The 24,565-nt window shown below is 37.4% G+C and overlaps 1 protein-coding gene across 2 annotated transcripts in view; it reads left to right on the forward strand.

The window, feature by feature from the left end:
* RIT2 (Ras like without CAAX 2) overlaps positions 1 to 24,565 on the forward strand; it is a 390,343-nt gene that overhangs the window by 133,128 nt on the left and 232,650 nt on the right. For both annotated transcript variants that reach the window (XM_045886800.1, XM_045886799.2), the window contains exon 3: positions 551 to 624. In XM_045886800.1, coding sequence (XP_045742756.1) covers positions 551 to 624 — 74 coding nt within the window. The remainder of the gene's footprint in view (positions 1 to 550; positions 625 to 24,565) is intronic.

Here is a 24,565-nt window from a genome sequence, read left to right on the forward strand (position 1 = left end):
AAGTTCCAACACCCGCACCTCACTCCTACCCCGTGCAATCATTGGGGCTTTCTATTTATAGGATCATGTTATCTATAAACAAAATTTTACTGCTTCTCTTCCAATTTGGATGACTTTTATTTTTCTTGCCTCATTGCTCTGGCTAGGACTTTAGTACTATGTTAAATAAAAGCTAAAACAGGCCTATTTGTCCCTGACCTTAGAGGAAAAGCTTTTAGTCTCTCATTGAATATGATGTTGGAATGCACATTTGCAGTGCAAGATGAAAAAAAGAACTGATGAATTTGTTTCAAGATTTGTTCTGTAGGTATTATGACAAAGGTACCTCAAATCATAATCTCCTGATGGAGAAATAAACCTGACTTCACTTTAAGCAGACACACACTCCTATATTTCCCTGGGTTATATCTTTCTTACTTTGTGTATTTGACTAGAATATCTCGTTCTCTTACTCAAACTATTTAGAAATTCTTGGTTATGAAATCTAAAAATGAATCCTGCCTCTTCAGCTGAATGTACCTGAATGTAAACTGTTTTTTGTGTTTTTCAGAAGATGCCTATAAGACCCAAGTTAGGATTGACAATGAGCCAGCTTATTTGGACATTTTGGACACTGCTGGTCAGGTAGGTAATTTTCTTAGATCTCTCCAATCTCTTAGGTCAATTTAGGCTTTAATCTCAAATACATTCACCACAAAGAAGAGTTTAACAATTCAAACAGGATAAGAGCAAATTTGCAATAGTGATAAGAAATTAAATAAAAGAATTGGCAGGAAAATGTGACTCATTGCCAGCCAGAATATGTTAACATTCCTTTAATTTTTTAAATATAAAAATATAAGTGTAGATATCATATTGCCATCTAAGGTTATAAAATTAACGGAATAGTTTATTCTTCCTCAGATGTATGCAAAACTTATCTTAGACCCTAATCTGGTGATAGCTTTTATTTAAAAAAAAAAATTAGTGACATAAAAAAGGAAAGTCTACTTAGCATATATGCTCATGGAACCAAGGCTAGAGACAGTTAGTTAGTTACTTTTATTTAACATCTACACTACCAAGATGTAGTGTAATCTAGTACATTAATTTACAAATGTATAGATAGGAACAAGGAGAAGGAAGACTAGGAGGAGGAGAACATTGTTGGTGTATATAAAAATATAGGACCAAAATACTATGTGGCAGTTATAAGTAAAATGGGCAAAAGGAGTCAGAGTAAAAACCTTTAAAAGCCTTGCTGTATTTGGGAGGAGGATGGAAATTTTATTTCATTTCATACTTTAAATATAATCATGTTAAAATATAAACATATCAAATGCCAGACATAAAACATCTCTTGATTGTAAACCTAAAACTGTTGTTAAAAAAAAAAAAAGTCTTAGAAATATAACTTAAAAACTAGCAGAGGGGAAAGGGAAAATAAAAAATGAACACACTTTGAAGTTGAAAAGAAAGAAGAAACAGGAAACACAATAAATCTATCAGTAATCAAAATAAATGGAAATGGAAATATTCTCTCTCCCAGAATAGTCAAGTAAATTGTTGGCATTATATTGAATAAAAGAACAAAACTAACCTGTACTTCTTTGGTTTAAAAGAGACATAGAATACAGAGAGTTAGCAAATCAAAGAATGATTGGGGAAAAAAATAGTCAAAAGGTAACCAAACCTAAAGTGGGTACATCTGTATTAAAATCAGACAAAATAGATTTTATTGCAAAAAGCATTATTAAGGTGTTAAAATGTCAGATTGCAAAAGGAAAAAAATCAAAGATAAATTCTGGTCTGTAATATTCAAGACAAATGTATAAATCTAAAAAGCATAAATCTAAAAGCCTGTATAGTGGGAAACTTTAATGCACCTCTGTCAGTAAGTGCTACATCAAAAGGTAGTACAACTGTAGATTTGAGAACACATTTAACTTAAATAGAATGCTGCAGTCAGTATGTAAGCAGGTATTCTTTTCACATAAGTTTTTATCCTTTGTATTGATTTTTAATCTAATTGCAAAAAAATGTCTATAGGAGATTATTTGATATATATAATTTCTCCTTGTGGCTTAAGATGTGATGAATTTTTGGAATATGTTTAAGCTAGTGGCTACTTCTCCAGCAGGAAGGGGAGAGATACAAATTGGACTTCAACTATATATGTAATGATTCATGTTTCATAAAGTTCTGATTAAATGAAGGAGAATGTTAACAGTTGAAAACCTAGGTCATAGGTACACAGACCTTCATTACATTGTTTTCCTTTTGTACTTAATGTATATGTTGAAATGTTTATTATTTCATCTATTTGATGTAACTATTAAAAAAACTGCATTAACTGGCTTATTGGTATAAGCCACTGGAAATACATGGTTTCTTTCTATATTTATGAGATATATTAAGACTATTTGAAATTCATATATTAAACTCATTTGTTTCGAGGGACATTTGGATAATGGGCTTATGGTGGGGGAGGAGGGCTGAAGCCATGGGGGCTATTTGGAATGGAGAAATTATTTCAGTTGCTTGAAAGAGCTGTGTTATGCAAGGGAAAATATACTTCTTTTCAGGGGAACTTTAAGCCTAATTGGAAGAAGATTACGTTAAATTTCACTCAATATAGTAAGATATTTGTAACAACTGAAATACTAAAACCAAAATAGTCCTCTAGAATTATGCTTTGGTAGAAGGTGAAATCCTCTGTATTTCTAATAGCCATGCAGTCTACAAGTATGTATGAGCACTTACCTGGTCACATTTGGTACTAATGTAACCACAGATATCTGGATGTTTCTCCTCCCCATTGGTGTAGGGTTGGCCATGTCAATGAAATGTAGGCAGATGAAAAAAAAAAAAAGATAAAAAAAAAAAAAAAAAAAGAAAAAAAAAAAAAGAAATGTAGGCAGATGACTCAACCTGCTAGTTCTGAATCAAGATCTTAAGAGGCACTGCTATGCACAAAGATGAGGCAGGTAACCCTTGGTCTCAGGAGAAGGAGGGAAACACATGGAACAGACCTGAACTCAAATCAAAGACTAGAGCAAAGCCCAGCCAACTCATAGCCTGAAGCACATGTGCTCCAGCCACCCCACAGACGGGTGAAGTAGAAAAACCATGAACACTAGTTGCTTCAAGCTCCTAAATTTGAGTAGATTTGTCATGTAGCATTATCATGGCAATAGCTGACCAATGCAGCATATTAAAGAAGCATTCATTAGTTCAGTGTGCCTAAAGAATACTATCACCTGTTTGTAGATGAAATGGTAAGTGATAAGAGTGAAATCTGCATACGTTGACTCAAGTGCTTTCTAATTCTGTGATTCTTTGCTCTAGAATCAATGAAAAACTTGTAAATAAACAACTTATACAATTATTACATGTGTGTACCCTTATTTTTCTGAGCGAGCTTCAATTGCAGCCAAACATAGTCAGGAATGCATCAGGCTCAAAAGATGGTGACTTGTTGGCTTCCAAATTATTAAACTCTCACATGCAAGAGATGATCTATACAGTTGAGTCAAGAAGACTTATGTCACAGTAGGGGACAGTAGAGAACACTATTGAAACACATTTAATAATAGTTTGTTTTCTTTTGTAACTATTCCTGTTCAACATTTGTTGAAATTTATTATCCTTACAACAAATCCAGGAAGTAGATAGAAAAGTTATTGTTGCCACCTAGAATTTGAGTAAAATGGTATACAAAGAAATCACCCCTTGGAGGCAATACTGGTACCCAAGTGTTTGTGTTTGTGCGATGCTCAAAGCCTTGCAGCGCTACAGTAACGCCATGGAAGAATTGTCGGCGCTCACCAAATGCCCTGTTGGAAAGGACTTTAACCATTCTTCCATTGTTTAAATTCTCTTTTCAATGCTCAGTGCTCCTGCCAAATGCTCTTTAAGCCTGTGTTTGACCACTTCAATTGATTAGGTACTCTGCTTCTAGAAACAAATAGAGATTTTAGGAAACTTGAAGTATTTGTAAGGATTTTCTTACAATGAGATTAATTTTTCATCCTTATAGTTTCTAACTATTGGTCTCAGATCCCCTGAAAAAAATTCTATTACTCATTTTATAAATAGAAAATTTAAGTCTTATGGAGGTTAAATGGTTTAACTAAAACAACAGCAAGCTACTGAGCCAGCTATTACCAAAGTCTGTCTATACTCTTACTCAAGCTGTTTCTTACTTCATTTCTAATCCCTTAGTATCTATGAAGTACTGTCCTACAACAAGAAAATGCAGTTGGTTGAGTGTCTGACTCAATGTCAGCTGAGGGGGGATCTGCTTGACAGTTTCACTCTCCTCTGTCTCCCTCTGCCCCTCCCCCACATGCATGCTCTCTTTTTCTCTGTCTCTAAAATAAATAAAATCTTAAAAAGATAGAATAGAATAAAATTGGGCCTCTTCTTAAAATGCTTGAGGTTTAGGGCAATGGGAGAATACTAAATGTGCAGCAAATTAGGATAAGCAGTATAGCAGAAGTGTAGAAATTGTGGTAGTGGGTTATCTCAGATGCCTAAATTATTTTTGGTTCTAGCCTAGATAAAAAAAAAAATCAGTCAAAAATAGAAGAAGGGCTTAAAAAATAATTTTTACATGGATTTGAGTGAAACTAACAAAATTCAATTTAATTATAAATGTATTGAATCTCCCTCTTCCTTATTAGAAATAATAAAAGTAATTGTTCTCCAAACACTTCAAATTATATTTTTTTGGTATGCTAATATATCCAGTCACTACAATTTCCTAGACTGATGCATTCCCCCAATACCTGGCTACCTCCTATATTAATATATTCTGAAGCAATGGGAAATGTCATTGCAATCTTGTATTTTGTTTAGCCCCTAACCAACTCTGTGGTCAGCCAACCTGGCACTAAGGAAGTCTAGAGATTTCTGCTGTCCTTCTAATACCCCCTCTCGTGTCCTCCTCCTCACTACTGCTGACTCATAGGCAAGCCCAATAAACAAATGTTATTTTATAGAGAAGGAGGAAGTTGGGTGGGGTGTTTTGAATGAAAGTCCTTTGTTAAAAAGCAAGAGTTCAGGGTGATGATAGTTTCTCATTGGCTGAGTTGCAGGGGTAGTCAATTTCTTATAGATTCAATATATATATAGTTGAGGTCTGTAATTGATAATTCTGTCCTATTGATACTTGTGTCGGGCTGTATAATTGACAGTTCTTCCTGTAACTGATATTGAGTGGTATGGGTCCCCCTTCTAGCCTCCTGGCTCTACTTAAGTGAGGTTTCTCCTTAATTTTTACATTCCCCCCCTTTTGATCAAGATCTTTCTCTGGAAGCATCACTGATCAAAAGGCAGGTTTTCTACCACATTAGTGGTTTTGTCCCTCAGTGCCAGGAAGGATCTTTTCTGGTTGTCATGTTCTACACACCAAGGTAAATGCTTATATAAGCAGTTGGAAACCACTTATGGCCATGTTTGGGTGACAAGGGCGGTGAGGAGGGAAAACGTTCAGGTACTTCTCATCTATAGTCCATATTTATTAAGATCATAAACATTGAAGATCATCTTATTGGGTATATCATTTTTATAAAAGTTTGACAGGCAACAAAATACAAAACTTAATTATACAGAACAGAAGTAATAAAACAATTCCAAATTGTCTGATGGTTCTAAACTGGGATCTGAAGGTAGCCAACTGAAAATATTTATTGGCACTTATTCCAACTTAGGGGAGAAGAGTTCTTATGGAGGCAAGCCTAGAGTCATGTATGTCTCCTGGAAGTCCCAGAGTAAAGCAGGCACTAAAAGCAAAATAGTAACTACTACAAGGGTACACTGAAAGAATCAACCAAGTGCATTTGGGAAGACAGAATGCAGGTATAAACAGTGAAACAATAACTAATGAAGTTTTTACAAAAATAGCAAAAATTCAAGGATATATTAGTATCTCAAAAAGTGTTAGAAACAAATATTAACCAATAATACAGCCTATAAATTTGTAAATTTGGATTAAAAATCCAGTCAGATAATAGTTCAGATGAAAGACTTGTAAATTCTGAGCCTTCTAACCCTTCAGAAAAAGCGAGTGAAAAATTATGTTGTCACAGGGTCATGATGCGGTTTCTGAAAGGCTATAACTAGGGAAAAAAAAGATTCCCCCTTTCTCAAGGACTTGGGAAATGTGAACAAGGGCATTTTCTTTCCACAAAACAGGTAGTAGAAGCAAACAGTGAGGAAAAGGTAGACTGGCCTGGTTTGGATATCCTGGGAAAGTGGTCTCATTAGATGTTGTCTGCTGCTTTAATTCTGGGACATCTTTACTTTCACCAGATGGTATGTAGGTCTAGTCAGAGTTTGGTGCTTTCTTTAGATGGGTCACAAGAATCCAAGAATCTATTCCTTGGAGTTTGGCAGGAAAGGATCAGTTAGCAATACATAATAAAGGCCCTTCTCATGAGGTTCGAAAGAATCATCCTGGAGGTGTCTTTTCAATGGACAAGATCTCCAGGTTGCAAGGTGTGGTGTTTAAAGTCCTCTCCCAGGAGTGCACTGTGAAAAGGTTGCTCAGCTAAAATGTGGTTGGTTATTCTTCACAGAAGCGATCAGACCTTTACAATGTTTAAGCATATCTGCTTTTATTAACTGTGTGTCAAAGGAATTGGGCGTCAAGTACATTGGACATCTTGTGACTATCTCAAAGGGTGAGAGTCTGAGTTTCAGAGTGAACCTGAGATTTAGATGGATCAATGGCAATGCTTTTGGCCAAGATATTTAGGGAGGTCTACAGATATTACCATTTGAGTCTTGGTAGTGCCATAGTGCATTTGTGTCTGAGGATTGAGGACAATATGCACAATGAAAGTGTTGTAAAACCAGCCAAACAGCACAGACTTGTTGAAGCACCTGACCAGTAAAATGGGTTCCCTGATCACTATAGAGTTTAAGAGGGACTCCTCTGGTAGGATTCATCTTTTCTAAAAGAATTTTAGCCACAGAAGAAGCAGTGGCCTGTCTACAAGGGAAAATTTCAGTCCACTGGGGGGGGGGGTGGGGGGAGAGACCATGAAAGCCATTACTAAAACATATTAATATCCATGAGATGGGGGAAACTGTATGAAACCCATTTGTGTGAACAGGATTTCCTTGATTATAATTTAAACAGATGGGACAAGTGAGGTAGGGATTTTTTGTGGCCTTATTAATATTTTCCCACCAATATTGGTTCAAGAATGCTATTATTGTCAGTAAGCTAATGGCTTAATGCCAATGGTATAGTGGTAAGTAGTAAGAATTTTAAAATTTCTCATAGGGCCAAATTGTTAGGTCCAAACCAGAGTTCTCTTTTTATTGAGTTACAATTACTAGATTGCCAGTATTGTTATTCCTTCTCTGGGGCCAATTGTTGGGTATTTCTTGTCAATTTTTCCAAGTTATCATTTGGGAGAACATCCTTTTGAACCACAACAGAGGTTTGGCTATTAGTTTCCTTGAGTGCATGTTTTCGGTGGAAATAAACCAGTGAGATGGTTTCCTTTGGTCTCCAGATAGTTGAGTCTGGAATGCCCAGAACCCTTAATAGAGCAGCCAGCAAAAGTATGGCATCTAGTAAATTTCGGATAGAGGAGCCATCTTTAATTTTATCCCCACTGTAGGTAAGAAAAGGTTAATGCTTCCTAGCATTCCAAAGTTCTGAGCTATCCCAAAGGCATAGTGACTATCGGTATAAATGTTTATGGTTTTACCCTTGGTGAAAATACAAGGCTGGTTAAAGGGAATCCCATGATTATTTCTTCAGTGACCTTAAATAAAAGGGTAGTGTCAGGAATGGCTCTGAGGCAAGGGGGATAGCCCTGTGCTACAATATTCTATGGGTGAATGACAGTCTACATGTTCTTGGGTGAGTACTCCAAAGCATTGCCTTTCTTCACATACAAGGGGAAAAGGGACAGTTGATAATTAAGATGTTTGAGGGAGCTTTATTAGGCTTTTCTTTGAAGTCCCAAAAGCTGTCTTCCTGATCTTTCCATATCATAGGATCAGATATGTCATTTCTTTTACTACAGCAGACAGAGGTTGAGCCATAAGAGAGAAGCCTGGAATCCAATTTTGACAGCTAACCACTCCAAGAAAACCTCATTAATTTGCACTTAGTTTTAGGTTTTGGGAAGTTCAGGATGCTATGAAGCCAACCTGGTCCAAATGTAGTCCTTGTTCTGAGATCAGGCACCTTAAGCATTGAACCTGAGTTTGAGCAAACTAATTTTTTTTTTTTTTTTGCAGGAACCCGTGTCTCTTTAAGGCCAAATTTTTAATAGGTAGACGCTGCCTTTCTTTGAAGAGGTTTCAGAAGGACAGCAGAGAGAATCAAATAATCTATTTACTATAACAAAATAGATTCTGCAGAAAACTCAATATCCTCCAAATCTGCTTTTAAGGTTTCTGAAAAGGAGACTCTGTGAAACCCTGAGGCATTACTGTCCAGGTGTATTCCCATTCTTCCCAAATGAAAGCAAAGGGATACTATCTTTATCAACTAGAATACTAAAATGCACTGTATAAATCAATTATATGAAAAATTTTCTTTCAGTAGAAATGGATTCTGATAACAAATGGGAGTTAGGAGCAACAGGGTGTCAAGGGATAACAATGTTACTTATTTCTCAGAGGTCCTGGACAAACCTCCATCCTTGGCTGTTGGGTTTTCTCACAGGTAAGAGTGGTATTGCAGCCATGAGTACAGGACATAATGAAGTCCTGAGCCTTGTAATCTATTATGGGCTTGATGCCTTGAAGGGTTTCTTTCTTTATAGGTTATTTATTTATTCTGGGAAGAGGTTTTGAGGGATCTATCTGAATCTTGATGGAAGGCACTCTATGGATTCTGTCAATACCAGTTAAAGATCTGGTCCATATAGAGGATGGTAGCTGATCCCATAAGGACAAATGATCAGTATCCCTAACTCAGCTACAGTACTGTCAGACTGAGCAAGTAAAAGATGTTGAAAGTTCATTTAATTCACCTGGTTGGCTATTTTGATAGCTATTGTCAAATTCTAGAATTCTTTCCCCCATTTTGAGAGAAAGGAATTCTGGCATATTTTTCTAAGAAGTCTCTAACCCCTGAATGAATTAGGGGTAGAGGAAATAAGGACAAAAGAGTGTGTATCTCTCAAAGGGCCTTGATGATGGGAATAGGTTCAGAGACAGGAACCTGTTGAGATTTACTAGAGACCCCCTATGATTTAAACTGTTTTAGTACTCTGAGGCAGGGGCTACTTGATAACAGTGGGGTTGAGCACTGAGATTGTAGCTCTGGTGTCAATAAGGACAGAGATCCATTCCTGGAGAGTGGTTTCTTGGAACAAATTAAGAGGGAGGATTGGGAAGAGCCCCTGTAATTCCTTAGAACCCCCTGATTGAGAATCAGTTGGTTAGGTGTCTGCCTTCAGCTCAAGTCATGATCCCAAGGTCCTGGGATTGAGCCCCACATCAGGCTCCCTGCTCATCAGGGAGTCTGCTTCTCCCTCTGCCCCTCCCCCTGCTCGTGCACGCTCTCTCTCTCTCTCTCTCTCACAAATAAAATATTTTTTTACTTGTTATGTTAATCACCATACATTACATCATTAGTTTTTGATGTAGTGTTCCATGATTCATTGTTCGTGCATAACACCCCATATTCCATGCAGGACATGCCCTCTTTAATACCCATCACCAGGCTAACCCATCCTCCCACCCTCCTCCCCTCTACAACCCTGTTTGTTTTTCAGAGTCCATAGTCTCTCATGGTTCGTCTTCCCCTCCGATTTTGCCCCCTTCATTCTTCCCCTCCTACTATCTTCTTTTTTTTTTCTTAATATATATTGCATTATTCGTTTCAGAGGTACAGATTTGTGATTCAACAGTCTTGCACAATTCACAGTGCTCACCATAGCACATACCCTCCCCAATGTCTATCACCCAGACACCCCATCCCTCCCACCCACCCCCTACTCAAGCAACCCTCAGTTTGTTTCCTGAGATTAAGAATTCCTCATATCAGTGAGGTCATATGATACATGTCTTTCTCTGATTGACTTATTTCGCTCAGCATAACACCTTCCAGTTCTATCCATGTTGTTGCAAATGGCAAGATCTCATTCCTTTTGATGGCTGCATAATATTCCATTGTATATATATACCACCTCTTCTTTATCCATTCATCTGTCGATGGACATCTTGGCTCTTTCCACAGTTTGGCTATTGTGGACATTGCTGCTATAAACATCGGGGTGCACATACCCCTTCTGATACCTACATTTGTATCTTTGGGGTAAATGCCCAGTAGTGCAATTGCTGGATCGTATGGTAGCTCTATTTTCAACTTTTTGAGGAACTTCCATGCTGTTTTCCAGAGTGGTTGCACCAGCTTGCATTCCCACCAACAGTGTAAGAGGGTTCCCCTTTCTCTGCATCCCCGCCAACATCTGTTGTTTCCTGACTTGTTAATTTTAGCCATTCTGACTGGTGTGAGGTAGTCTCGCAAATAAAATCTTAAAAAAAAAAAAAAGAATCAGGAGGACATAAGAAAGTCTGGCTAGAGGGCTGAAGGGGCATGAAGCACTTAAGATGGTTAAGTCTTTTTTCCAACATCCTGGCTCCTGGCAATAACAGCAGAAGCTAGGAGGTTTTGATTGTGTGTAGGCGTCCTCTTTTGCCAAAGTTGAGAATTATGACTTTTAGAGGTCTTTTAGGTGACTTATCTAGGATGCAAGTGTGCTGTTTTGCTAAACTAAATCTGGAGTGGACATAGTTTTCCATTCCATCCTGATCCTTTTTAACTAAAAGAGATCACGGTTCAGCTCATTAATAAAGTTAAAACTACTCAGGTGAATTCAACATCTAAAGAAAGATCAGCATTTTAAAGATAATTTGGAGTGGATTGTAATAGTAATAAACAGGTTCATCGGGCTTTTGTGTACAAGTCTGAATTTTATTTCAATCAACAGTCTTAGGAAAGACCACCGTAATTGCTCTGTGGAGATATCTATCCAGTGAGTGTTCTAGAATTTTGCCAAAAGTTAGGGATCAGTTTCTCTAAATCCCTTTCAAAATGTTCCTGTCAGACTAGTCTCATCCAGTGTTTGGCCAACTTAGATGTAAATCTAAGAAACCAGGTTGGTAAGTTTGAATAATTATACCAAATTCTTCAGCAAATGTATGAGAGGCTCCTGAGTCACTTCAGGAAACTGTGTGGATCACAAGTCCCCTTTAGTCCAGGGAACAGAATAAATTTGGGGTTGATTAGAATCATCTGAAGACTTAACTTGAAGGGGTCAGTTTAAATTGGTTGCAGAGGAAGGAGACAGTGGAGAGATGAGGAAAAGGGAAGTTTGGTGAGATAATTAAAATAGGGAAACTGAGGTATAGAGGAGGTGGACCCAGTGCAGATGGGGAGGATGATGCCATGAAAGGTGTGACCTCAGCATAAGGTGGCTGCCATGTGTCCTGAGACAAGATGGGGAAGGAAAAAGCCTCAGAGCCTCTGTCATTCTTTGTTTGCTTGCCTCCATTAGTCTAGCAATTGAATTTTGCACAGAGGCAATTTGAGACTCCTGATGATGTTTCAAAATGCCAGTCAAAATATACATTACATTTACTGACAATTTATAACCATGCTGTCTGACTCAGTTTTGAGAAAAGTAGGTTTGGGGAGATCAAAAAGTCCCCATAATAGTCATTGATGTTCTAATTTACTTTTGGTTGGGTTTGTCCATTTAGTTAGAAATGCATATCAGGGGCTACCTGGGTGGCTCAGTCAGTTAAGCATCTGAATCTTGGTTTAGGCTCAGGTCATGATCTCATGGTCATGGTTGTGGGATCAAGCCCTGCATTAGGCTCCATGCTCAATGGGGAGTCTGCTTGAGAATCTCTCTCAAAAACTTAGAGGTTTTCCTCTAGAGGGGAAAAAAAGTCCTAAACAACATAGTTTCAACAGGAACAGCTCAGTTCCAATGGAATTGAACCAAAGGCCATTTCCAACAGGAATAGTCCAGTCCCAAATAGGAGACCAAAGGCAAAAGGTGTATTCTCAGAAAGGGTAAAGCCTTAAAACAGATGCTGAGTAAAGCCTGGAGAGCTCAAAATGCACAGAGTGGAGCTCAAAATCCAGGAGAAAACTTAACTTCAAACTGCAGGGTTGGCAGGAAGGAATGAGTTCAATCAGCTCTGTGGGTACCAGAACCTGTTTGCTAACTAGGTTCAGTTATTAGGGGTCATCTCTGGGTCCCACCTCTGATCATTAAATAATGTTAACATTAAAAATAAAAAACTTATTTTACCATCAGAAATGAGTTTATTCAGGAAAGAGAATTGCAAGTCAGGACATGCAAGTTATGGCAAAACCATAGACAAGTCCAACAAAGGAGAGGAATGTTGTTTTTATGGAGAAGGATGAAGCTGAGAGATTTTTTTTGAATGCAAGTTGATTGGAAAAAAGCAAGAGTTCAGGGAGATGATGGTTTGTCATTGAGTTGCAGTGGTAGTTGATTTCTTGTAGAAGATTCAGTGTCCATCTTCCCTGTTGAGGCTTATAATTGATGATTCTTTCCTGTTGATTCTTCTGTTGGGGTCTAGAATTGACAATTCTACCTGTAATTGACATTGGTGATATGGCTCCCCCTTTTAGCTTCCTGACTGCACTTTAGTGGAGTTTCCCTTTATTAATTTTTCAGACTTATGTCCTGAATTGATACAGCTCAATCATAGATTTTGATTTTGGGAAAACAGGCCCATGTCATGGTGATTGATTGTGTTGGGTCTGAGACACTTGAAAACAATTCACTATTAGCATTACTACAAATGGGAAAGCCATGAATCCTAATTTTCCAAGGACATTCCTAGTTGGTAGCAGGTATAGATGAATCGGTTGCTTGTTAATTCTTTTTTAGCATTGCCCTTCCCTCAAAAATGCTCTGTTTGAATGATAATTTATATATTCATCCAAACTATAAACTATTAGCTTCCTTCTCCAGTAAAATGGCTCTAAAAGGTGATGACAAAACCACTTCTTGGGGAGGTGGGTGGAGGGATGGAGGAAATGGGGGTGGAGGATTAAGGAGTGTACTTAATCATGGTGAGAAAAACAAAACAAAACAACAACCCACTTGTGATGTCAATATGCAAGCCAGGAAAGCAAACCCCTATGCAAATAAAATCATAAATCAGAAACAAAACAACTTGTAATAGCCAAACCAAATGTCAAAAAAAAAAAAAAAGTCCATGGAATAAATTTCCTGTATTCTTTCAGAACTTTCTCATGATGTAGGAGATTCTCAGTTCTCAGTCTCCATCTATTTGTTGTTGGAGGCAGATATAATACATGCTGGTTGCTTTTTTTTCCTCCAGTACTTTTAGAAGCAAAATTTCAGAAGTGGGTTTCTGAAAGTAAATATTTTTATAGTTAAAAAAGAAAAACTAACAACCTATAATTTAGAAGCAAGAGAAAATTATTTTAAAACAAAAGATGAAATGTAGTATTTTAGAGGCATATAAATCTGGGATCACTTGATGTAAAGGCAAGCATTTCTATGGCCAGGTGCAATGATATTCATAAATAACATTAAACTTCAAAATTATAAATTACATTTTGGATTTTCTACTAAAGAGAAAATATATAAAAAGCTTCTACAAGATGACCATTTTTAAAAGTTGTTCTAAATATAAATTTCTATTGACATGGGGGAAAACAGCTAGACCATGAATTATATAAAAATCTATAAAAGATACAGAGGCACATCACAAACTCCTTAGTAATTCAGTATATGTGAAATGCAATGATGAGACTGTCTGTATATATCTATGTACATATCTCATTCTTAACACTAATTGGGCATCCAGAGGTTTACAACACTGGATTAATCATTTTATAAGGACAAAAGAAACAAAATCACTATAGTCCCTGGTCTTGAAGAGCACTTTTATTTTTGCACATATTTAAAAAAGAATCTAGACTCAGAAATGAGGAAAGACATTAAATTTTATCACTGTCTTTAATCATATCACCTCTTTAGCTTTCTCTCATAAGCAGTGAGTGTTCCCTATTAAACCATGTTTTAAGCATCTTATTACTCACCAATGTGATATGTGGAACATTAAGATTTATATTTATCATTTATATTTTTAGCTGAAACTTGGCAATTTCAAATCCAAACCTGCCAAATTAAAAAAAAAAATTGATATATACTTAGCCTAAATGTACTAAGTAAAATGACTACCAAGGCTCTTGAAAGTATACTTTTGATAAAAATAGCTGAAAAGGAGGCTGTCATTCAATGACCTCATCATTCAAAGCATTTCCTTTAGTATCCTGCTTTTGTGGTGGACAATGTGGAGGTTTGCATCCTATAATTACTGCTGAGCTCCTGTGCAAACAGAACTTGCACAAAGAGTAGTCCTTAGTAGAATCTCTAGTTAATTCCTGAATGTTTATTCTTAATACCTATGTAAATGACTGTAATTGTGAACATTTAAAATTAAAGGCAGTTTAGAGATCACATGTCTTAGTGTTCAGAAAAGGTAATTGGCTTATCCAAGGTTATGTGGCTTTTAACTGCCACCATTAGAGTGAACCTCATGCTATGCCCATGAGTCGTTTGGAAATCCTGCAGTGATGTGGCTACATTGCCTCCTCTAAAAGCCTTTTCTGTGGATAGTATTAAACTGTTCATGACTGGTAATGCTTGCTATTAGTGTATCACTTTTTTGACAGTACTAATGATATTTTGATTAAAAGAATCTTAGTTGAAAACTACCAGTACAGGAAACTGACAAGAACAATGAATCAAAAACTCAACATGGTAAAACCAAGGAAGAATCTAAGGAAAAAGAATGCCATAGTACTATGATAGCAGCAAAGTCCACAATAGCCAAACTAGGGAAAGAGCCCACATGTCCATCAACAGATGAATGGATAAAGATGTGGTGTACACACACACACACACACACACACACACACACACACACACCACACTGGAATATTATGTAGCCATCAAAAGGAATGAAATCTTGCCATTTGCAACGACGTGGATGGAACTGAAGGGTATTATGTTGAGCGAAATAAGTCAGTCAGAAAGACATGTATCATATGATCTCACTGAGATGAGGAATTCTTAATCTCAGGAAGCAAACTGAGGGTTGCTGGAGTCATGGGGGCTGGGAGGGATAGGGTGGCTGGGTGATAGACACTGGGGAGGGTATTCACTATGGTGAGCACTGTGAATTGTGTAAGACTGTTGAATCACAGACCTGTACCTCTGAAACAAATAATACATTATATGTTAAAAAAAAAAAAAAAAACAGGAAGGGAAAAATGAAGGGGGGGAAATTGGAGGGGGAGATGAACCATGAGAGACTATGGACTTTGAGAAACAAACTGAGGGTTCTAGAGGGGACAGGGGTGGGAGGATGGGTTAGCCTGGTGATGGGTATCAAAGAGGGCACATACTGAATGGAGCACTGGGTGTTATACGCAAGCAATGAATCATGGAACACTACATCAAAAACTAATGATGTAATGTATGGTGATTAACATAACATTAAAAAAAAATGCTGGGGCGCCTGGGTGGCTCAGTTGTTAAGCGTCTGCCTTCGGCTCAGGTCATGATCCCAGGGTCCTGGGATTGAGCCCTGCATTGGGCTCCCTGCTCAGTGGGAAGCCTGCTTTTCCCTCTCCCGCTACCCCTGCTTGTGTTCCCTCTCTCGCTGTGTCTCTCTGTCAGATAAATAATTAAAATCTTAAAAAAAAAAAAAAATGCCATAGTATGAGTTTGTTTGCCACCCTCTTTTTTTCCCCTTTATATATTTTATAACATTTAGCATAAAGTTTATTTTCCCTAATTCTAAATGTTAAGATATTTGTTTGCAGTTTTTTTTTTCCTTGAGTCACATTCAGTATATTTGTCCATTAGGAAAAGATTTAGATATAAATTAAAAACAATATTGCATCCAGTTGACATCTCTATGAATGATCAAATTAGCAAGAATAATAGGGTCAGCCCATACCACTTGCTAAAACTCCTGTACATCTATATCTTGGAGGGACCCAGTTAAGAATAAGTAGTCCAAAAAAGTGAATGAAATATTTGGGCATATGGCCTGTATATTTCCCATTCCAGCATAAGTGGGATATGTAGAATCAGACAAATATTGTCTCTGAATCACTCTCCTTGCATTCTTAAAATGGATTAGTTTTTTGTTTTTGTTTTTTTTTTTTTACTATTTGTGCTCTATCATTCAGGTCTCAAAACTGTTTCATTCAACAGTGAATTATTAGGTACCGAACACTGCTCATGCTCCAACAGTGCTAGTAGCTATGACAGATTGGAACAAGTTTCAAAAATGTTTCCTGCATTTAAGAAATTTGCAACTTAGTAGCAGAGGCAAGAGATACCTGATTTGTTAAGAGAAAATGTCACTAATGTGTCATAAAAGTACTTCTCAATTAAGTTTAAGAATGAAAAGCAACTGGTTTTGCTCAGGCAAAAGGATAAGCGGAGGAAGATAATACAGGAGGGCTTCTCCCAATAAATTGTTAATTTCACTGAGAGGTGTATTTACACATGTAACTTCTAACAACTGAGTTTGTTAAAAACAAGTGGGTGATAATGCCTATCATCATAAACCTTCTAGGAGTAGGTAATTTTGATGATAAAACCAAAGGTATTAGAAAAACTTTTCCCTTGATTTGATTTTTTTTTTTTTTCTTCAGGAATATAGCAAGATTATGCTAAGGTTTTTTCTGTATTCTTATGGAGGGGATAGTGTGAGCGACTCTGGGTGTGTTTGGAGCATCGTATAAAATCAGGAAATCTACAAGGAGACAGGAATCAGAGGACAGTTGTCAAAAATCAACCTCTGTGCTTAGGAGCCAAAATAGAACAGGAAGACACAGTTTGGGATAAAGAGGAACAATAGCTTTATTGCTTTGTGGGGCAAAGGAGGCTGCAGCAGGCTCTGGCCTTCAAAAACTGTGAACCTGCCAGGAGGAAAGGGCTGGGTTTTATAGGGAAATACAAGATCTAGCTGGTTGGGACAGGAATGATCTGTGCTGCCAGCCCAGTTAGTCCTTTTCAGGGCAGTACCAGGTTCCTGAAACAAAAGGCTGAGGAGGGGAGGTTTGTGAAAGAGAAATGAAAAGTTAACGTCCATGCATATTATGCTAATGTCATTTTAATGTTAATAAAGGTAACTTTGCTATAGAAGAAAATTACTTTAAAATCGAGCTTCACTGAGGCACTACTGCAGCCATTTGGATTTTTGTTCAACTTGATGTTTTTAAGCAGTTTCCAAAGGAAATAGAAAACTGGGTTCTTGAAACTAAATCAAGGCTTTTAAAGGACGAAGCTTGATGTTTCCTTGTAGATCCTATTTTTATGCTTGATGGCCCAGGTTGCCACGTTGGGAACATATAATAAGGGGAAGAAAATTTATCCAGAAATACGGACATGAATTTGGCTGGTGTGACTATGGATCCTGAGTATGGTAAACAGAATACTGTAGAAAATCACTTGGGAAAAGCCAGTAGCCCTTATATACTTCATAGTTTATCAAAATTAGGCCAGTTTCCTCTGTAAGATTAAAAAATCCTTTAAGTGAAGGGCCATGTCTTAGGTCACTGTCTAGTGTCTCATTCGTTTTGTTTTTAATCAAGTAGGGAAGAAAAGAATCCAGCTTTGTTTTTTGGTTCAAGAATCCTGGTGAACTTATTTTCTGTTAAACCTATTCTGATGCCTAAGAATCTTTAAAAGCCCTGGAAAATAAGTGTGTTGCATTTCATTTGAAATTCAGAAACAGATGGAGTTTGGGGAACCAAACTTCTCCATTAGAAATCAATTCTGCAATTAGGCAGCAGAGCTGCTCTCATTCAAGGAACTTGGGTTATTCTTAGGACCAACTACTGGTAAGTAGCATGCTGATTTTGGCTTCAGTGAGCAACTGGAGACAAACTGTGACCAAAAGAATTGGAAAATATGTTGCCCCAGAGCCATTAAGTGCCTTCAAAGTAAGAAACTTCTAATCAATGGAATTTGATGAGGAGCCACTTGATAGAATTATCCTGGAGACTCTTTACGTTTATCTGTATTCCAAACATCCTCTAAATTCTGAATTCTTTTTAATACAAATGAAAATGATAATGAACTCCTCATTTAGTGATTACTCAAAGTTATAGGGGGTCTCTGTTAGACTGGCAGTTTGAAACTAAATGATGAGTTCACCCACTAAGTATCTTTAGTATCCCTAAGAAATCAAAAGACATGTTTTTCCTGCCAGGCTCCTAAACCAAAAATTTTGCACCCTGCTTTCATCTTTGAAGCAAAGCTTTCAGCTCCCAAAGGCTCTTTAGATAAATACACTTTCATACCTAAACATAATACTTCTGTGAGTTGCTCTGACAGTTATCTAGGTTCTTGCAGCTTATTATCCAAAAGTGCTGTTCTCTCATTCTGATTCAATTCAACTTTCAAATGAAAGCTAAACTATCTAATGGAAATTCAAAGTGCATTTTATCAGTAATATTTTTAATGGCTCATAAGCTGAGTTCCTCGAAGGATAGAAATAGTTTTAAAACCATTTTAAATGGGCTCCCCTTCCCACTTTTTTTTTTTTTTTGTACAGGAAAGCCCCATTAATGATAAAATGCTATTACGTTTCTTTGCACATGTTCAGCTTTGATTTCAAAACCAAGTTGCTGTTCTGGGAAAGCCAAAATGCTTCCTTGTAGAATGACTATTTTATTTGGGGCAGGCTTCATGTATAAATGTGGTATAGGTCTGCCTTTATAGCTACCCATGCTCACACCTAAACATTTCTCTCCTTTAGTCTTGTACCTAAAGAGAAAGAAAAAATAATGATAGAGCAATAAAAAGTAGACATGACATAAGTGAGACAGTAATTTTTATCTAAAAAAACTATAAATTCGGTTGAACATCTTTTCATTAAACTATAGAAAGTCAATGGAACCAATACATTTACAGGAAGTCTGGTGCCAATGCTATGTGAAAGGACTATCATCTCTCCCCTCTGAGAGAACACTGTATTAATTAGGGTTTTCCAGAGAAACAGAACCAATAAAAATACCAATATTGATATGGGTAAGAGGAAATTGATTACAGTAACTGGCTCACACAGTTATGGAGGCCAAGAAATCCCACAATATGCTGTCTGCAGGCTGGAGAATCTGGAACGTCTATGGTGTAAGTTCAAATCCAAGTCTAAGAACTGGGGTCTTCTTAATGGTGTGAAGTCCAATATGAGTCAAAAAGCCCAAGAACTAAGATCTCCAGTGTCTGAGAGCAGAAGATGAATGTCTCAGCTCAAGCAGAATGAATTCATCCTTTCTCCACTTTTTTGTTCTATTTGGATCCTCAACAGGTTGGATGATGCCAATCACATTGGGGAATGCCATCTGCTTTACTCAGTTTAGCAATTCAAATGCTAACCTTTCTGGAAACACCTGCAAAGACAGACCCAGGTATCTAGGCATCCCTTAGCCCAGTCAAGTTGACAACTAAAATTAATCATCACGATTACCATTTGGGGAAGCTCTTCCATTAATTGGTATCAAACTATTAATGACTTCATTCTAGTAGTTGTGGTGGTTAGAGAAGAATTTATTGCTGCTTTCACTTGGTGGCTCTGGTGAGACCATAGGAAATGTAGCCAAATAGTGATATGGGTGGTGGTTCCAGGGATATGCTTATAAAACTTACCTGGGAGTCAAATCACTCATGTCAAAAATCTTGACAATCGGAGGGGGAGACAAACCATGAGAGACTATGGACTCTGAGAAACAAACTGAGGGTTCTAGAGGGGAGGGGAGTGGGGGGATGGGTTAGCCTGGTGATGGGTATTAAAGAGGGCATGTATTGAATGGAGCACTGGGTGTTACACATAAACAGTGAATGATGGAACACTACATCAGAAACTAATGATGTATGGTGATTAACATAATAAAATAAAATAAAAATCTTGACAATAGATTTGATGATGCCACAACTGTTCTCTTGACTCAGTCATAGGTGCCATGTCTGCTCTGATGTTAATCTTGTACTGGACTACAAATGTGTGTTCACAATTGGACAGACAACAGGGCAGTGGTGGGGGGAGTAGTAGTAAATAAGCTTGCTCGTGTCTTGAATAGCTTTAGCTAGGTCTTGATGAGAACTCTCAGTATGTGAATATCATTTTAGGGATTCAGAATTCCTATGTTGAAACTGTGTTTATATATCCAGCAATAAACTGTGTAGTCATTTCCAAAACTCCACTTCTGCAGTCACTGGTAACAACTTTAATAATATTTCTAACCAGACATGTATTCATCTTTTTTTAAAAGATTTTGTTTATTTGAGAGGCAGAGGGAGAGAGCGAGCGAGCACAAGCAGGGGGCAGGGGCAGAGGATTCCCAGGATCCCCAGGATCCCCAGGACCCTGGGATCATGACCTGAGCTGAAGGCAGATGCTTAACTGACTGAGCCACCCAGGTGCCCCCATTTGTTCATCTTTGAGGGGAAAAAAGACAATGCAGATTGGGGTCACCAGAAAAAAATTCTTGAATTGCTTTTATAGTAGAGAATTGGAGTAAATGCTAGGTGGGTATATAGTGACTATAACATTTATGCTTTTTCATTTTTATGTATAAACATCATAAACCAGAATGATTTTTAAAATAATCCCCAAAGCTATATTAGCTGTGCAACCCATGAATAACATAGTTTTGAAATATGGCACCGCATCTGGAATCCTACAAATCACTCTCTAAGATACACTGAGAAACTTCAGGAGCATAAATAATAAAGAAACAAACAAAAACTAAGAAGTAATTTTAAATGTTAAAAAAACTTTAGGAGAAAGGTGATTTGTTAAAAATATATAAATATGATATTTTGAGAAGCATGTTCAATAACACAGATTTTTCTCTACTCAGGGCATGATGAGCAATGCCTTGTCTGGAAAAAAAACACAGTCAACATATTTGTTGGTAATAGTAAACTGTATATAATCTTGATGAATATGTGCTAGCTTATGCCACAGGTTTAGGATCTGTTAAGAAAATTGGGAAAAACCTTCAAAGCTTATTAATATTATAGAGTTGGTATTAACCATTAGCTTGGACTCTTGATCATTTATGAGTACTACTGCATACATTGGCAATAACTCAAAGAATTTGCCCCAAATCTGAATTTCACATGCCTTCTAAGGATTTTTGCCCATGTAAGTTTGTTCGTGATGTTGGGTAATACAGAATTCTGTGACAATTCTTAATTTCCTTCTGAGGTGATCCTCAGAATAGTGAACTCTCATGAAGATTCTGTGTTTTTTAGAAATCTCCCACAAAAGAGCAAAGCTTCTGATTAATTGATAAAGAACTTGCTAATTATTTGTTGATAACATTTACTTTTTAAAAATATTTTTAAAAGATTTTATTTGACAGAGAGAGCGAGAACAGGAACACAAGCAGGGGGAGTGGAAAAGGGAGAAGCAGGCTTCCCACTGAACAGGGAGCCCAATGTGGGACTCGATCCCAGGACCCTGGGATCATGACCTGAGCTGAAGGCAGACGCTTAATGACTGAGCCACCCAGGGCCCCCTAAAAATATTTTTGATCTCACCTGGTTGGTAGTGTGCATAGTCTCATTTGCAGTGGAAATTGACTTTTGCTAAATTTATGTTAGTGAAGAGGTACTAGCTGATTGCTTCAAGGGGTCCACATGCTTAGTCATTATCTCAGAAATTTCTTAGAAATCCATGTAGGCATAAGATAAATGACTCAGTTATTCTCTAAAAGCTATAATGTCTTCACTAGGCTATTGATTCCCTTTGGAACAGGTAAACCTCTAAGCAGTGGTTCACAATAAAAGTAAATTATAAACTTTACTAGTGCAACAATTTCATCACATGGTTTAATCTTAAACAGAGTGCAGTGACCTAAATCTGACAAATGACTCGTCCTTATAGCCTATTAGGAAAATAGCAACATTCTAGCCTGGGCCTTCAGTTCTTTTGGCTTCAAAATAGGATAACCTGCCTCTTAACACGTAAATCCCAGAGAGTAGACTGATGTATGAAAATTTTCAATAAGCCACAAAGCTGTCATCTTAAATTTAATGTCTGTTGAGGACCTACAGTGAAGGCTGTTCAACTGTAGAGTTTAAGAGCAATGATGTAATACTTGTCATATTCTTATTTTATATACATATTATATATGAAAAACCATACATGTCTTAGAATATATGGTAGATATGTATATTTTAATTCTTGCAGTGTTACTTTAATTATTTTTAAAGTTTAAAAACGATTATGGTAATGGTTTTATTGGCTGAAGGAAAAAGGATAAAGATGGATTAGGTAAGAATGTTTACAAAGGAAAATATTTTTTGGATGGAAGAGGGAAAACTCATGGAAGAACTACCAATTATATGATGACACATTGTGATGGGATTGGGGTTCCTCACCAAGTCGTGAACATGAGAGGGACATGGTGATATTTATGCTTTAGAAGGAGCACAAGGATGGAAGAATGTGTGACAGGACATTGATGCACATCAAATATTCATGAGTTGTTCTACACTTCCTAGCCTTCTGTGAAGTTAGGTTGGGACCATATAATGGGGTTCTGGCTAAAAAGATGTGGGCAGAGTGTAAGCCACTTCCCTTTTTAAAAAAATTTTGTTATGTTAATCACCATACATTACATCATTAGTTTTTGATGTAGTGTTCCATGATTCATTGTTTGCATATAACACCCAGTGTTCCATTCAGTAGGTGCCCTCTTTAATACCCATCACCAGGCTAACCCATCCCCCCACCCCCATCCCCTCTAGAACCCTCAGTTTGTTTCTCAGAGTCCATAGTCTCTCATGGTTCGTCTGCCCCTCCAATTCCCCCCTTCATTTCTCCCTTCCTACTATCTTCTTTTTCTTTTCTAACATATAATGTAGTATTTGTTTCAGAGGTAGAGGTCTGTGATTCAACAGTCTTACACAATTCACAACACTCACCATAGCACATACCCTCCCCAGTGTCTATCACCCAGCCACCCCATCCCTCCCACCCCCCACAACTCCAGCAACCCTCAGTTTTTTTTCCTGAGATTAAGAATTCCTCATATCAGTGAGATCATATGATACATGTCTTTCTGATTGACTTATTTTGCTCAGCATAATATCCTCCAGTTCCATCCACGTCATTGCAAATGGCAAGATTTCATTCCTTTTGATGGCTACATAATATTCCATTGTATATATATACATTTAATGCAATCCCTATCAAAATACCATCCACTTTTTTCAAAGAAATGGAACAAATAATCCTAAAATTTGTATGGAACAAGAAAAGACCCCAAATAGCCAGAGGAATGTTGAAACAGGAAAGAAAAGCTGGTGGCATCACAATTCCAGACTTCAAGCTCTATTACAAAGTGGATGATATTTTTTAGGGATTGCCTTAAATGTGTAGATTGCTCTAGGTAGCACTGACATCTTTACAATATGTGTTCTTCCAATCCATGAGCATGGAACGTTTTTCCATTTCTTTGTGTCTTCCTCAATTTTTTTTTTTTTAAGATTTTATTTATTTATTTGACAGAGACACAGTGAGAGAAGGAACACAAGCGGGGGAGTGGGAGAGGGAGAAGCAGGCTTCCCGCGGAGCAGGGAGCCCGATGTGGGACTCGATCCCAGGACCCTGGGATCATGACCTAAGCCGAAGGCAGACGCTTAATGACTGAGGCACCCAGGCGCCCCTCTTCCTCAATTTCTTTCATGAGTATTTTATAGTTTTCTGAGTACAGATCCTTTGCCTCTTTGGTTAGATTTATTCCTAGGTATCTTATGGTTTTGGGTGCAATTGTAAATGGGATCGACTCCTTAATTTCTCTTTCTTCTGTCTTGTTGGTGTATAGGAATGCCACTGACTTCTGCGCATTGATTTTATATCCTGCCACTTTCCTGAATTCCTGTATGAATTCTAGCAGTTTTGGGGTGGAATCTTTTGGGTTTTCCACATAAAGTATCCTATCATCTGCAAAGAGTGAGAGTTTGATGACTTCTTTGCCGATTCGGATGCCCTTTATTTCTTTTTGTTGTCTGATTGCTGTGGCTAGGACTTCTAATACTATGTTGAATGGCAATGGTGATAGTGGACATCCCTGCCGCGTTCCTGACCTTAGGGGGAAAGCTCTCAGTTTTTCCCCATTGAGAATGATATTCGCTGTGGGTTTTTCATAGATGGCTTTTATGATACTGAGGTATGTGCCCTCTATGCCTATACTCTGAAGAGTTTTGATCAAGAAAGGATGCCGTACTTTGTCAAAGGCTTTTTCTGCATCTATTGAGAGGATCATATGGTTCTTGTTCTTTTGTTAATGTATTGTATCACATTGATTGATTTGAGGATGTTGAACCAACCTTGCAGCCCAGGGATAAATCTCACTTGGTCATGGTAAATAATCCTTTTAATGTACTGTTGGATCCTATTGGCTAGTATTTTGATGAGAATTTTTGCATCCATGTTCATCAAGGATATTGGTCTGTAATTCTCCTTTTTGATGGGGTCTTTGTCTGGTTTT

This window comes from Mirounga angustirostris, unplaced genomic scaffold, assembly GCF_029215605.1.
Source record: "Mirounga angustirostris isolate CCGP_5_RB_7025 unplaced genomic scaffold, mMirAng1.0.hap1 SCAF_14, whole genome shotgun sequence".
Taxonomy (NCBI): Eukaryota; Metazoa; Chordata; class Mammalia; order Carnivora; family Phocidae; genus Mirounga; species Mirounga angustirostris.